Source organism: Diadema setosum, chromosome 9 (assembly GCF_964275005.1).
Source record: "Diadema setosum chromosome 9, eeDiaSeto1, whole genome shotgun sequence".
Classification (NCBI taxonomy): Eukaryota; Metazoa; Echinodermata; class Echinoidea; order Diadematoida; family Diadematidae; genus Diadema; species Diadema setosum.
In genome coordinates, this window is record NC_092693.1 from 279416 (window position 1) to 296987 (window position 17572).

Genomic DNA, 17572 nt, shown 5'->3' on the forward strand with positions numbered 1-17572 from the left:
TATATTGATGGTATTTCCTTCTCTTGAATTTTTGGCCAACAGCAGATCATCTAGTTTTAAAAGCACTGATGGCTATCATTCTCAAAGCAATGACAGGTACAGTATATTTCAAAACAAACAAACAAACAAACAAACTGAAGAATGTCTCAAAACAGTATTGTAAACACATCACTTACTTGTCTGAGTTCCGAAAATTCCTTGATCTCATTCTGAAATTTCTCCCCATCTGCACTGTAATGCTCTGATATGTAATCCTGCAAGAGAAAAAAAGAAGGCCATTTGCACTGCACTGACTTCTGATATAAAAGTATTTCAAGGAAAATATGAACATGTTTATAGCTATCGGTACACATATTATCTTTCTGTGTAAAGCTGGGAACATGCAAGCAGGGCATGTAATCATGCCACTGATTTTATTACTACTCTGAGGATAATTGGATCCAGAAAAGGTGTCAGAAACGCTTTGTATTGTGGATTACCTCCTCATTTACATGCAATGCCCAAGTGGGCTATTTCAAAGATTGCCATACCATTACCAATTATAACGCATCATTTTCATACTCAATGTGATGAACAAGTTAGGGAAGATGGGGGTATGGTAGATATATTCAGCCTGAAATGATGCAGCTTTCCCTAGCAACACACCATTTCAGCAGCTGATGCCATGATACATAATTCTGCAGTTAATGAGCAACTGAAGAGGTTGACTTGACAAGCTGTTAGTCCAATCAATTAAATGGGTGGATGGGTGGGGGGGGGGTGGGGGAGGAGGGGCTGCTCTCACACAGATGATATTATGTCACATAAACATCTCAAGCTGCTAAAGAAATCCATCTACCGAACTGATATAACATGTTATTCACATCAACACAGCGGAACTGCATAATGCTCTACAACTTTGACAGACTGCATTTTACCAATCTAAAATATATGAAATTATCTTAGACCTCCCCTCTCTTTATACCATAACCAGCCACAAACATTCATAAGTAGACAGCAAAGTAAGGTAGAAAGAGTTTGAACCATTCTAACATGTGTATAAATGTAAGATAAAGCAAAGAAGAATAATTTGGAATCTGTTGATAAAACTGAAGTAGTGGTAAAGACTCCACTTATTACTTATATCTTGATGCATTCAATTGTTTTCTCATTATTTCAAAAGCCTACCATTAGACCAATACTTCACTAACAGGGCATTACAAGTATGAACTTGAAACGAAGACTACACAAAGAGTAGATTTGTAAAGGAATGTGATATTGGAAAGTGTAGTCATCAGTTAATGTGTCCAACACAGTATGTGTCATATTTAGTCACCATGGAAGGTAGTTACACTGGTGTCTCCATAGGTTAAGAGTTCTTTGTGTATGATTATCCCAAATGTTTCTCTTGTCTTATTTTTTTTCAAATTGTTGCCAATTGTGTGTAAATAATGTGATTTTGTTTTGATTTAATAAAACATATAAATAGAAAAAAAAAACATTCACTCTTATACACCACTTCAAAAACTTATAGGCCTAGATACAATTGTGTGGAATTTCTGCAAGTTCATGTTGTACTTCACAGTAACCCTGATTTCTGTCTTTGTTTCTCTTGTGGCTTACATTTTGTATTGCTTATAAGATGGTTTCTTTTGGAAAACATTTTTGTAGTCAGCCCGTGATTTCCTGCATTCACAAGGCTACAGTCTTTAAAAAAAAATGCATATATACTAACCGTGAAGTTGATCCTGACATCAAGCATCTTGGTTTCCTTGAGGCCCAGGGGAATGAGAGGCACACTGCGCATATAGCTGTCATTCTGGTAGGCCTCTACATCACTGTTTAGCTCTGCCAGCTCTTCCTTCAGGAGCTGTAGGTTGGAGTTGACAAAGCTCAGCTCTAGGGCCACCTGCTCCTTCAGCTTGCGATTGGTGGCCGCCCTGGACAGGAGAGGAAAGAGAGAGGCAGGTTGATGGGAGATGAATAAGAGAAAAACAGACAAACAGACAGACAGAAATTTAAATCACACTTTACCATGAACATTCATGTCTCACAGGAAATCTTATTGTAAGACACACAAAAAAGATATCCACATTGAATGAATGATAAGACAGAAAGAGGTACACATATAGATGATGACTGGCGGGGGAGGGAACATACCGAATGTTCCTCCATCACGTGACTGTGTTTAGCCAATCACTAACCGGTATTTGACTAACCCATTTAATATTATGTAACTCTCCACTTTGTAATTTCATAAGACTTTGTCTCTTGTCATTCTGCACAAAGTAGCTATCATGTACTGCCCTCTGCTAACATTTAGGTTTATGTAATTTCCAATGCAGCAATCTCAAAACCTGTGCCTCACCCTATAGTAAATTACAGAAATCACAGAATATGAAGTAAATTGTAGCTGAAAGTTGTGTTTATCGGTCACTAGAAACACTCCCGCTGTATTTATAGTATGGATGCATAGGATAGGAGTACATGTGTATTTACATACACACTCTTAATCATACAATGTAGCCTGCATTCAAGAGAATAAATGACATTTCTTTTCAAGACTTCTGCTTAACCCATTGAGGATGGACAGATTTTGCTACAACATGCATTTCCCATAGACACTTGCCCAAGTACTGTACGAGCTGAAATTTTCGCGTACAGATATTTTCGCGAATTGCTACTAGGAAAACATTTTCATGTGTTGTTAATTTCGTGGTTGCGAGGTCTAACTGTGCTTATCTGTTTGCACATTGTTGTTTTTTTTCGCGTGTTGTTATTTTCGCAGTTCAAAGGCGATTCGCGAAATTCGCGAAAATAAAACCACCGCAAAAACTTCAGCTCGTACAGTATACTCGGGACTCATCTTCAATGGGTTAATCAGGAAGTCCTATCACATGACTGAGTACTCCATTACGTGTGAAAGGAATTTTTTTTTCCCCTATACAGCTGATTATTGAAGACCCTACAGATATTTAGAAATGAGTTGGGGGAAAAGGCTAAATTTGAATTGCTTTCAAATAAAAATAACTTGAGTATTTGAGAGTCTTTACTAATTGGATAGGTTTTAGTCTCCTTGCAACAAATCTCACTGAAGAAAGGATGAGCTAAAATAATGAATTTTCCTTCCCATGATAGGTAGCAATGCATCTAACCTAGTGTTTTCTTACTTATCATAACAAAGTCAATGTCAAGGTGCCCTCTAATAAGGAGCAGATGACACAGCTTGTCAGTTAATTCCCTGGACACAGCTGGAGGAGGGAGAAAGACAACTATCAGGAAGGGAGAAGGGACAGGATACACCAAGTTCTCAAGTCAGGCCACTGTCTGCTTGACGTGGTGGCCAGCTGCTCTGGCCAAATTCAGGAAGTTATGAATTTATCAGTCTGTCAGCAACCGTTCAGACAAGCAGGCTATTTCCCAAGAACTTAATTGAGCAGCTACATGTACAAAGTGTATATTTTAGCTCTCAGGGATGAATAGCAGAGGTGGATAATATCTAGATGATTGCTTATGATCACCTTTGACAGCAACACTTTCCCAAACTGTCACAGTTTTCACCACTCCTACACAGCTGTCAAAAGTTCTGATTGATACTAGTTACCTGAAGCAAAGACTCAGACTAAGACCTTTGGTATTTTATCAGAGACTTACTATGCCCCAACTTTATGGATCACCAGTCAGTTTAGTACAACTATAGTTACATGCTTTAGGTAATGACAGAACTCCAATATATATATTTTTATATCTGAAGCAACTACAGATAGTTTATCATGCCTTCCACTAAATGCACTCAAAACACCACTCTGTTTGACTACTTTATAGACTAATTAGCTGCTATTATCCCATACATTTATGTGCATAAGGGGTTTCAATTGAAAAAAAAAACAAAACAAAACAAATCTATTAATGTTATCTTTCCAAAGACAATCTCAACCAAAAGTTAATGAGCAGGATATCTTTCATGACTGTACAAATCATGTTACATGCACAACACAAAATTGTTTTTCGAATTGACAAATCTGAAGGAAAACAGGAAATTTTGTACCCTGTCAGAACTGTAGACAAAATGCACATTGCCACTAGTACCACGGTATGAGTCATTAGTATTCTTGATGTAAACTTGTGTGTGATTGTTTTAGGGAATCATTCAAACTTTATTCTTCTTTTTTTTTCTTCATTTCATTCAGCTGTTTTGAAGACATGCATTCTCCCATACTTGCTTAACACAGTCGGATCAACAGATACATTGTACCAACAACTACAGAAGTCACACTCACTTTCTTGCTTTGTTTTGTTATTCAATTTCTAGCCATTATTGTTGAAATAAATTCATATTTCATATATCACCCTCATCAGCCTCTGGCCATGAAAAGTGTTGGGCTCCTGTGTACTCTAGAGCAGATCTATAGAATCAATCTCTCAGATCACAGCTTGGATTAGCTGTATGGCATGTTGCGGAGTAGCAACACAGCTGAGAGAATGAATTTCTCAGGAAGACGGGTGTCTGAGCCAACACCTCCATGGCTCTTGAATTCCTACATCACACACACACACACACACACACACACACATAATGAATTGATTGTACATATAGTACTTTCTACATATCTGTTATCACACATGTGGTTTTTCGTATTCCATCAACATTTCCCTAATACAGAAAACTAAATGCAACTTTAATATTTGTTGTTTATGTCTTTCCCTTATGAAGTGAGCTTGTATATAGGATACCGGTAGTTACTTTTATGAAATGCTACCAGTTATGGATTGTCTTCTTCAGAATACTGGCAAGCATGTCACATGACCAGCAGCCATCTGGGACTAATTCACTGATTACATGTAATTATCATGTCAGGGTAAAGACTGGCAGCTTCATGACAAGAATGAACGCTGGCAATATGAGTAGCATCTCATTACTTCACAATCATCAAAAACAGAACATCTACACAAGAAAATTGTCATCCAGCCACATTTATGATTGTTGTTTTTTCCCCATTTTTCTCTTCTAAATACGTCATGTCATCAATCTACACAGTGTACATAGGCAAGCTACCCCTACAGCTAGAAAAGAAAAAAAAACTGTTTGGCAAAGGGGTCAGTTATTGATTTTCTTTGTCACTGCTTGCAAATAGAGAAGTGCAGAACAGTGCAAGCAATCAATTCTAGTGTATGAATTACTACACGATACATTACTCAGCCATGCATGGTTAGCATAACACATCTAAATTGAATAGACTACATGGCAAGGCTTAACATTTCTTGATTTCATATCAACAGTGTTCAAAAGGTTTTGTACATTTGTACCTTTGATAGGATTCACTGCAAATATCATTTCTAGACTACCCTTTCTTTGATATAAGAGAAATTGCTTCTTTTTGACACTCCAATGGGTTAAAAAGTAATAAAATATTTAACCGGAAAAAAAAAAACCCCTCTAACTACTGTGCAACATTGTATTTACTGTCTTAAATTTTGTGAGCTAATTTAATACATTTATCAGCTCCAAAGCCATTCATTGTCCCGATTCCTAACCCTCAGTTTACAATTTGTAATTTATGGCCACAAACTACATTGTAATGATTGATTTCAGGCTCAAAACACAGGCCACAAGCAGAGCACTACCAGATTTCAAAGCTACTTTACAATAGGAAGTCAGGCCTATTCACAGGAAAGTGATTAGCTGGTTTAAATCAAAGGCTGTTGCAGTGTGCACAGTGGAGTAATTACCTAATTCCTGTGTGTTGCCCCATAATCATGACATTTGAACTCCACATAACAAGTTCAGAGCATTTTACTGTAACAAGCCATAAGAGTCATTATCCAGACTTGAAGATTAATCCTTGCCTCTCTTTCAACAAAGGTGGATTCAAAACTGAACAAAACGGACCAGTGAAAACACTGCTGTTTAGGGGGAGTGGGGGTGGGGTGGGGTGGGAGGGGGCACAATAGGAAATGTAAATCCTGTATTAAAGCAGCAATGCAGGTCATCTCCAGAACCAGAACCAGACAATAATCCTCATCAGGGGCCTCTTTTCTCAACCCCTCCATCATTAATCCCTACATATTCAACGCCCTACATAACGCTATACTACTAGGTGCAGAAAACTATCAATATATGGTTGAGAGTTGTATCAGACGTGTGGTAACCACCATGTGAGTATAACCTGCTACATTGGGCTGGCCTATACACTTTGTGATCACAGAATAACTACATGTGCACACTGTACTTGTACCTCTCATCAAAGTCAATAATCAACCATTACAGTAATACTATGTACATTTGTAGGCCTAAACTGTTGCATTCAAATGAATATCAAAAAGGCTTGGACTGACAAATCATTTTAATAATTTTCCTTGCACTTTTTCACTAAACTTATTTGAATAAGGACATGTCTGACATTGAAAAGAAAAGTCAATCAACTATGTATTTCCATCTCACCGATACAACTTGTTTTTAATTTTCTGGAAATGTTCAGCCTTGTGATATCTTTGATAATTTACCTACAATTGAGTTTTGTAGAGGATGTCCCAAATCTCTTCCCTCCAAGTTCTGCCTATTGTATTCACACACAAGAGCATTGAAGTGCCAAACTTGGAAGAATCAGACTCATGAAATGCTTTACTACAATCCACATTTCCCTGTGACCACCAAACCGAATTGAATGGGGTTTTCTGCAAAATAGAGCTAAGATGTTATATTTTAAAACCCTGAAGTAGCATTTAGACTGTTTAATCATATTGGGTGTTATCAATGCGATAATCTGATTGTAATTTTTTTTTTTTTTTTTGGGGGGGGGGGGGGCATACTGAACAGAGCACATTTCAATGTTTGGCAAATGATATATGATACTGTATCTCCTGGTTACCAAATACTGCTATGTACATTTTTGTATGAAAAGTGGACAATACACACATTTCTGGTTTCAGGAGACCGATCTACTTGGAAACTACTTGAAAAATAAATTCCTACTTGTATAGACCACTGGAGCTGTACTCACTCTATCTTCTCTTGACATACAGTGTACACAACTTTCCCCTCCTTCCCCTTTGCTTTAGGTCTTTTCATCAACCCAAAGTGAGAACAATAGACATGGCCTTCATGAGAGTAATACCACAGAGCTCAAACATAATAGGACTGTTAGGTGGGGGACCACTGATGACCACATTATAATTGTGTTATAGTGAGATAAAAGAAGATAAGAAAACACATTATTGAGGCTGCAACAGTTCAGGCATTGCCTGTAAACCAAACACCACACATGAAGCCCACTCACTGTATCCTGTGGATGCTGTAGGTTACCATCTCTCACATTATATTGTATAACGAGGAATGTTCACGTACATTTTAATTTCACGAATTTCGTGAGCGCCAAGTGAAAATTTGGGAAATTTCATGCCATGAAAAAGGCTGTCAGATCCAATTCACGAAAATTTAATGCCGCGAATATATCATGTTTTACAGTATTTCACAACTCCTAATGTATTACTTTCTCTTAAATCTATTAACTCTAATCTTAAAATGACACTGAACAATGGATATCTTTCTATAGTTTAGATTTAACGAGAAACTTTCCTCTCTCCAGCTAAGAAAAATCACTGGTGTTCCTACAATCTTAATCTGTTGTATTTTTTTTTTTTTTTTTTGTCAAGATAAGGTTTTGATCAGAGACGCCTTTGAGACCTATGCAAATAGCTAAATATCAACCATTTCCCCCACCCAAAGAAAAACAATCTAGAAAAAAAAAACAAGGAACAAAAAAAGCCAGCCTCTCTAGAACTCATCAAATTACCAGTAAATGTACCCTGTACCATTTTATCTTGCTCATTTTGCATTTATGATTAACCTGTTGCGATCACAGCAACCTGTGTAGCCAACATGCGATTAACTGTGACTAAGAAATATTGCTACATGTGAGTATGCAAAGTAATGATACAGCTGTAGTTTAAGAGAGCCAGGTGTAAACAATAACATGTCCTCAGTCACTTCACCTAGTGACTGATATAACCTCACAGCATATACTGTAAAACATGATATGTTCGCGGCATGAAATTTTCGCGAATTGGAGCTGACAGCCTTTTTCGTGACATAAAATTTTCGCGGAGTGCCACTGGCGTTCAATTCATATAGTGTAAACAAGAACTTTTGCGTGCATCTTAATTTCGCGAATCTTGGCGCTCGCGAAATTTGTGAAATTAAAGTGCACGCGAAAATTCCTCGTTTTACAGTACATGTCGCTCTATCCTTGGTCACAAAACTATAAGAAGAATGTTACAATGTATGAGATAATTTTTTGAAACAAACTCAAGCCAAGGTACAGTGTAGGTGAAATGGTTATTATACATTGTGATGTCATCAGACAGTTATGCAAAGAATGACAATCACATTGACCTCAAACTCTGAGCACTAACAATGATCACTGTCCATGCGACATTCTCCCTCACTGCGCTGTACTACGTAGGATGCATTCCCCATGTCTGCACCAATGGTAGTCTGAAGCTGGGAAAGGTGACGGTACTCATTTCTATTGTGACACTTTGCCCATTGTATATTTACCTATCCTTTGTACCTGCCCACAAACCAAGCAAAGGGGATAAATGCCTTCCTGCCTATGCACAATGAATAGCCTGCTGTACATGATTTAAATATACTCCCAGTTCATAGAAATAGGGTGGTGCCACTGAGGGGTGACATTATCAAATATCATCTACATGATTCAACTCGGAAGAAATGTGATTGATTGAAGCTGGGGAATAAAGGGTCATTACCTAGGTTTTAACCATAGGCCTACTACCATGTAATTTGATTTATCCAAGTTTTACCACATAAACATGTCTTGATAATGCAGTAAAACATTGCATTGCAATTATTTGTGGAATTTTTACTGCAGAATTCTCACCTTCTCCTCATTACATTGGTACCTCTGAATTTCAATGCTTCATTAGATTTGCACAAATTCATGAACAAATCTACAAAAATTGTTCAATATAAGAAGGAAAACAGGAACTCCAGTCTTGCTAAATGTATCACTAATGTACAAATTACTTGCCAATTAAGAGGCATTTGAAAATTCTGCTACCAAATCAAAACACATCCTAAACTCTAAATATCAAATGGCTCAAAAGAACAGCTGAATTCTATATTATGAAACTGTAATAATGAAGTTCAAAGATAAAACGGTAGAGGTAAGAGCTATCTAAACCACAAAACTCAATGATTTTTTTTTTCTAAAAGACTTGATGGGTTCAGATAGCAGTACATGTACCACATATGCAGGAATAATCATTCCTTCTTTTCTGCACTCGTAGCTCCCATGACTCAGTGTTCAGATTTTCGAAAGAAACTATCATTGAAACAATGCATCCAGCAAGCTGCCATGGGAAGCCATGTGGCTATAAACTGTAGATCTAATTTGTGGCTGCTCACATACTACATCAGGGAGGCCAGAAGACGCTCACTCAAGCCTTCTCAATTTCAATCACAAAAACAAGCTCTCCATCAGATGTCTGGCATCCCCTGGCAGGTCGTCGCCATGACAATTACTGTTACTGGGGCAACGCCACAACTACATAATGAAGCAGCTGAGAGAGTGGAGCAGAGGAGATCTACGGCATGCCACCATGCCGTGCAGTACAGTGTTGCTGTGTGTAGACTATCTAACTCACTTCGTCCTTAGCTGTTGGTTGTAACAGGGAGGTGAATGCCTTGATAATAACATCTGATGATTTGATTGCTGTGACCTCCTTACTCAACATTTCTACTTTCTAGTTTGTTTGGGTTTTGTTTTGTTTTGTTTTGTTTTTTGAGAACTTGAACATTCTTTTGTTTGTGCAGATTACTTCCAATGAGCTTTAGTGTTAACAATTTCTAGAGTGTGCTGTAAGGAAAAAAAGGAAAGATTATTAGTGCTGTAACTGTCAGATTCATAGAGCTTCACACTTTCAAAAGACTGTACACGACAAGGTTATCCATTAAAATTTAGCAGGATGTGCGTTTAGATCATGAAAAGAGAAAAAAAAATGTGAAGTCTAGCTTTAAAATATTACAGGACACTTTTAAAAACAAACATAGTGTCAGTAGAAAAATTGAATATTTCTTCACAAATCAAACACCAGCTCAAATCATTCCAATAATGTCTACCATTTCAGCATTGTCAAATTCTGCTAACACAGCTTTGGTAATGAGAGATTTTACAGCAACTATGGCACACAAACCTGCTACCCAGACATGTCTACTGTACTTTAATTTAGATTAGATCATAATATAAAATAGAGTCAAATATTTTGTTTGAAGTTTGAAACATTCAGTGCCAGACCATCATGAAATCCCATGAATAAATACAGTATGATAGCAAGACACTATCATTGTAGAATGCAGACTTCATACGAAATATGAACAAAGGAAGCAAGAGATGGAGAGATGTAAAAAGAGTACTAGCAGTATTACACAGTGCAATTTACAATGAATGTGGTTGTTGGTATGCTTGTTTTGTTTGTACGTAGGCCTATGTAGTGATCCTTCACTATTCTAATCTTTCTTTATTAATAATGATATTCTGTGTATAAGGTACATGTACATGTATCTTCATGTATTTTGTAAACACGAATTATAGGTCTTCGGACTTTTCACCCATTTGTATATTTTTGATGGCAATAAACTCAATCAATTCAATTCAATTCAACTGTACACAAAATTTCCATTTGAGACTCTAATAGTACAAATGTACATACTTTGTGTGATGGTCAACTGTTCATGTTTTGTCTGACTTGAAATACAAACATTGTACCCCTTTATAGGGATGATAAAGTTTTCAATGAGATGAGCATTCAGATTTTAACTTTTTTTGTGGGATTGGTCTTGAAATGGCTGAGATATCCCAAAACAAAAAGGTCTTAATAAAAGGTAGGTTCCATCTTTTATCAACACCACTTTGTTTTACTTTGTTTTTGGATATTTCAGCCATTTCAAAACTGATTGTCATCAATTAATCTTTGAATTCCTCATAGAATTGAATGCTCTTTCATATTTCATGTAAGTGGTTTCTAACTATCCCCACCTCATCCAAAAGTGTATGATCCCTATAACCTGATACCATTCACCCTGCCATCCTTCCTCAAGTGAGGCTAACACTGTGGCCCTTTTTAATAAGGTACTTGTAAGTCTTAAAACATCACTCACTTGAAGAGATTCTCTGCTCCTACTCGCATCCTCATCTCCTTGTTGATTTGTTGGTTCAATCTTTGCCGTCGGTTCTGCATCTTGCTACGCATTGTTTGTGCCAGTGGATCACAACCCTAGAAATAGGGAGACATGTCAAGACAGGTTATATCAAACATTCCCACATCATCAAATTGAACTTTGTCACATGAAATCTATCAAGTTTAAACTACACTAAGTGAATGTATGCCAGGTACATGTAGTACAACTGCACATTCATTGAAGAATGTAGGATCACAGTAACAACATAAACCTCAACACCAGTATGAACAAGAGACCCACGGGTCTAGCGCTCACCTGAGTATCGCAAGTTCGCCTTTCACGCAGTCACTAATCTAAATTATTCACAGCTCTACCAAAATTTGACCAGGCATTCTCAAGTAGAAGATGAAAATGTACAATAAGGGCCCAAATTTTTTAAGATCCCTTCATTTGGGGTGATTGGGGCCCCCTGGGGCCCTCTGGGTGGGGCATGGTGCCCATTTTGATAAATTTAGATCCTGACCCCCTAGGGATGCTACCTGCCAAGTTTGACGAAAATCCATCATGAGGTTTTCAGGAAGAAGATGAAAATGTACAATTCAGGCCCCCATTTGGACCTTCCCAACCACCCCCCCCCCCACCCCTGCCCCCAAGAGGGGCACCCCTGGATCTCCTATGAACAAACTCAAAACTACAGTCATTAATGTACTCACTCATAGTATTATCTTAGCTCTATAACTTCTGATTCTAGAGAAGATTTTTAAAGATTCCTTCATTTTGGGGGTTTGGGCCCCCTGGGTGGGGCATGGTGCCCATTTTAATAAATTGAGATCCTAACCCCTTAGGGATGCTACCTGCCAAGTTTGGTGAAAATGGGTCATGGGGTTCTAAAGAAGAAGATAAAAATGTACAATTTAGGCTTCATTAGGACCCCTCCTCACCCCCTCCCCTGGGTCCCAAGGGGGGCACCCCTGATCCTGCCGTGAACAAACTTGAAACTACAGTCATCAATGTACTAACTCATAGTATTAACTTAGCTCCATCACTTCTGGTTCTAGAGAAGAACATTTTTAAAGATTCCTTAATTTTGGGGGGTTTTGCCCCCCTGGGGGCCCCCTGGGTGGGGCATGGTACCCATTTTAACAAATTGAGTTCCTAACCCCCTAGGGATGCTACCTGCCAAGTTTGGTGACAATGGGTCATGGGGTTCTCAAGAAGAAGATGAAAATGTACAATTTAGGCCCCATTAGAACCCCTCCCCACCCCCTCCCCTGGGTCCCAAGGGGGGCACCCCTGATCCTGCCATGAACAAACTTGAAACTACAGTCATCAATGTACTAACTCATAGTATTAACTTAGCTCTATCACTTCTGGTTCTAGAGAAGAAGATTTTTACAGATTCCTTAATTTTGGGGGGTTTGGGCCCCCCCTGGGGGCCCCCTGGGTGGGGCATGGTGCCCATTTTAACAAATTGAGTTCCTAACCCCCTAGGGATACTACCTGCCAAGTTTGATGAAAATCGGTCTTGGGGTTTTCAAGAAGAAGATGAAAATGTAAAAAGTTTACGCACGACGCACGACGGACGACGGACGCCGGACGAAGGGCGATGGCAATAGCTCACTTGAGCCTTTGGCTCAGGTGAGCTAATAACATTTAGACCAGTGACTTTAAAGAGGAACTGCACACCATATGTACATAAAAAGTGTCAAGACCATGACATCACTACCTAATCAAACTGACAGTGTGACAAATTATTGTTTACTACTAAATTCAAACAGATACAGAAACTGATCAGAAATAGATAAGAAAATTGCTGCAACTGATTGACAAATTGCTCTACATCGACGTTATTTGTCAATCAGTTGCAATGAAAACATCTCAATGGAAGAATTTCATGTATATTTGAAAGAAAATTGCTCTGCTCATTCTAACTCAAATTATTGTTTTGTGATAAATGTGAAACTTTGATATTCCATAATGGTCTTACTTTTGTCTAATTAAAATCAAACTTTTTATGTTTTGTTAAGATGCTTTTTTTTTTTTCAAACAAGTCAATTTAAACATAGAATGTTTCCTATTTAAATAGTAATTTACAAACTACATAAGAATTCTCACATTTCCTTTTCAGATTGCTATTACACTGTACATTCATATGACAAAATTTGTGTAGATTACGGTTATGCATTTTGCTTTGATAAATAGTCAAACCATTTGAGGCTAAAATGTGCTCGACAGCATGCATGATTGTATGAAATTTCCATATAAAAACACACACACAGAAGTTGCTTTTCAATGCTACAAGTAGAAGCAACACATGAGAAAGAAATGAGGAGAGTTGATTTAAAAGAAAAACGGGAACACATGAAAGGAATGATAGTCACTGAATTCATAGGTCATCTGATGACCCTTGGTTCTCACAACAGCATCTCACTCAGCAACTTGACGGAAGAATTTCATCAATTTGACTGCAGGAAGGAGCCACATACTCTACAATATTTGTTAAAATTTGATGTGAACTCATTTCAAAGAAAGTAGTACATACATATGTACATGTATCATTTTCAACTTTGATTCCCTGTATTGAAGTAGATGTACACTAGGCCCTACATCTGTAGTGAATTACATCTATATATGAAAACAAAAATCCCAATGAAAATGTGTCGGTGAGTTCCTGAGATAGCTAGTATCGCCATGAGTTTAATGCACGTTACTCTTGGAGTCAAATCTACTTTTTGGTCTTTCATGAAACATCACACAGATGAGATGGAAGATTTAAGCTTCTCTGGTTTCAAGAACTCTGCAGATATGCATTTTTATGATGAGATCAAACAATAGACTCGTAGGGTAGCCTAAACAACAGCAATCTGGCAATGCAACTGAGTAGTAACACTAGCTTAGTGAAAATATTTTGGTGTCCAAGTACGCAGTAGGCCTACTGCATGATACAACAAAAAATTTGATTAGCAATTCTACCTTTAATTGCTTTCACTTCATCTTCAAACTTTGGCATCCAACATCAACTCTATGAATATTTAACAAAAACATGCCGAGTGAAACAAGTTATAAATCATGGAGATACTGCTGCAGTTTTCAGCTTGGTGTCCACCCAAGGCCTTGTGTAGCAAGAAACAAACCCTTTGTTAAGCAGAAAGGAGATTCAAATAAGCTTGCTTAATGGTTGTTACTGTGGACATTTTAGAAGCAAAACTGAAGTACTGTACCACTAGAATGCATGCCTAATCAAGATTTACAGTAAACGGTATTAAATGTTGAGGAATTGTTTCAAACTTCAAAGGCTACATCATGTTATCTCTTCCTGTAAAACAGAGCTCCAAAATAAACTTAACACTTAAGAGATATTCCAAGTGTATAGATTTGTATTTTGATAATTTTAGTAAAAAATCAATATGGAAGATCTTTGTCACATTTCCATTCACCAATTCTCTGAAAAGTAGTCATTGAGATTCTATTATTTTCAATTGCTTATTGTGCCAGTTATCTATAGATACAAAGATTAAAAGTAGATGTACATCTCAAGTCATTTCAAGTAGGTACATATGATCAAATGCAACATTGTAGGTTTATAAATGTGTGTACCGAAAGAGAGAAAAAAGGTGTTTTTTCCTCAAACAAAATTCTCACTCATTTGATAATTCGTACTACTGTTTGCTTCAGCTGTCTCATTCAGCAAAGCAGGACTTATACTGTATTTCCTGCATTTTGTTTTGTTTTTTATTCCCGTTTTCATTTCCCCTTGATCGAATATGAATGCAAATTTAAGAGAATTTGTTTGGTGTTTATTGTTACAGTCAAGTGAGCCATGTCAAGGACATTTAAAATAAGTGTGTTACAGAATGACAAACACATTTCCTGTGTTTACTGAAAGCGTAGGCCAAACACCGAAAACAGCCCACAGCTGATTTCAGCTTACAATTCTGTATCACAGATATGGTACACTACATGGAAAGACCTTGAAAATTTTGCATTTAGATAAAAGGGAATTGAAATGTCACAATAACAATTCAGGGGGTACAAGCAGCTACATGTAGCCTACCACCCACCATCTCACTCAAGGTCCAACTCACAGCAGAAATTCAAAACAGGTAGTAGCAGATCACTGTAATGTTACAATTTGCATAAAAATCAAGATGACACAAGTGTTGTGAGATAATCATGATAAAGGGATAGTACAATATTGGTGGAGATGAGAACTGGGCTTTTAACTTTTTGCGAGATACCAAGAAAATACTTATGAAATAATACAGAGCATACCATTTTAAGAGGATTTCAAAGCTTATAAATTTGAAGAAAATCGGGTTTGGAATGACTGAAGCATCCAAAAACAAAGTAAAACAAAGCAATTGTAATAAAAGGTGGGTCCCACACTTTATTAGAATCACCTGTTTTGGATATTTCAGCCATTTCAAAACCAATTTTCATCAAATAAACATTGAATTTCTCATGGATTTACATGCTCTTCCACATTTCATAAGAGATTTCTCATTATCTTACCAAAAAATGTTCGAAACCTGAAATTAGGTCTCAACCAAAACTATACAATCCCTTTAACATTCCTAGAAATGTTTATATTTAGGTAGGCTACACCGTAGACCTACAATTGTACCTCTACAGTTAGCAGGTCTGAAACTTTTGATGGCTAATTGGTAGTTGGGCATAGCTTTCTGTAAAGAGTATTTGAAACTTACTCTAATACCATTAGTTATCAGATCTTATTTCACACCAATCAAACCATCAAACATTTTTGTTTTCCCCCTCTGCTCTGGCCAAGTTCTAACCCCGCAACCCCCCCCCCCCCCCCCCAAGAAAAAAAAAAGGTAATGATATATTTAAAAGTCTTACTGAGGTGTTCGACGAATGCTTCAGTCTTTAATTTCTGGAATTTTGTCACGCCAAAGCCAAAGGTTTCTAATACAAATTTGAAGTTAGATTCTAGACAAACTCTCATTTCCAGAAACATGACCTGTCCTGTAGAAATAGTATAACTTTTGATCAGCCAGGTTCACTGCAGAGAAGACTAGACGCCCGTGTCAAATATTTCAAGAATACATGATCCAAATGTTAGGCAAAATGTAAAAAAATAATTGAGATATTGATCCTGTCACGTCCTTCTATCTCCGACTTTGGGTAATTTACAGCTACAGGCAACCAACCCAAATCGACTCCACCCACCAACAGCACACTGCGTCACTACCCCACGTTTGGAACGAAGGCCGCGACAAGCTCCCATTCCTACGCCGAAGCAAATGCCCGGCCCACCACGTACCACTGCATCACGGGTGACTTGCATGTAATGATCTGGTCAGTGGTTTCACGCCAACAAAAACTGTAGATGTTCTTACCTTTCTCCTTGGTGGATCGTTTTCCTGGTCACCGATCCTCGTGCTTATAACTTCCATAATTTGACTACGTCCGACCTTATCCCAGTAGTCCTTTGGGCTCCTTACTTTCGAGCTAGCTGTCAATGGGTTGATATTCGAAAATGTGTGGCCTAGAAGGTAATATCGATTCCCCAGACCAGCGCGACTGTGCAACCGCTGAATGTTCACCACTAGCACTGCACACTACTGTCAAATTTTCACCTGTTGTGTGTGCGATGATGATGGGGGTGATCGGTGACGATCGGGCGTGTACGCGGGGGCAGCTCGACTAGTCAGAGATGTTGGCAGTCTCATCACGTCTCACGTAGGAGTACCTAAAAAGCAGGGCGTCCTCTTGAGTTTAGTACAAGTTAACTGTGTGACTACCAAGAAAAGGGCATTCGGCATTATCTTGCTGCATGATACTGAATACTTGGAAGATTTTTCATCGAAACATGTACTGAGTATATCGTCATGGACACCAACAACTCCATGATCCAGACTGCGGATATCTTCATGTATATGGAGTTGTGTTTGTATGTGTGTACGTATGTGTGTGTGTGTGTGTGGGAGGGGGAGGGGGGGGGGGGTAAAGGGGTATTCTAGTAGATAGGCCTGCAATCTACATAATATAGAGGTAGAGTGGCTAAACCAAAGAGGTTCTATGCGCTTACTCTATTACATATAAAACCTGTTTGGGCCAAACTTACTGTCAGCAAGAAGTAATTCTAAAGGTCTATAATGCTCTGAATACACAATACCAATCCACTTCAAGTAATTCATAATAGCACTGATATCTTTCTTCATTATTTTTGTGAAAGCTGTAAATGACATGTTTAATAACTTGTCAACTCTCTGCACCTCTCCTTGATCGGTCCACCTCCATATCACCTTGGGGATTAATTTGACAATTTTCTGAATATTCCACAAGAATTGTGGATCACAGCATTTTATCTTAAAAATGCAAAAGCTCCGTGATGTTGGAGGGGCTACCCCCTCTCACCCCCCCCCCCCC

General features: G+C 38.0%; 1 protein-coding gene across 2 annotated transcripts in view; it reads right to left on the bottom strand.

The window, feature by feature from the left end:
* The window catches only part of LOC140232679 (rhophilin-1-like), a 54903-nt gene extending 38231 nt beyond the window's left edge, over nt 1-16672 (bottom strand). Inside the window, exons 1-4 of one of the 2 annotated variants that reach the window (XM_072312787.1) lie at nt 16540-16672; nt 11159-11274; nt 1715-1919; nt 177-254 (exon numbers count right to left, since the gene is read on the bottom strand). In XM_072312787.1, the coding sequence (XP_072168888.1) occupies nt 177-254; nt 1715-1919; nt 11159-11274; nt 16540-16596 (456 nt within the window). In that variant the 5' untranslated portion in view covers nt 16597-16672. The remainder of the gene's footprint in view (nt 1-176; nt 255-1714; nt 1920-11158; nt 11275-16539) is intronic. The other variant, XM_072312788.1, reaches the window with a different exon arrangement.
* Between the last annotated feature and the right edge of the window lie 900 nt (nt 16673-17572).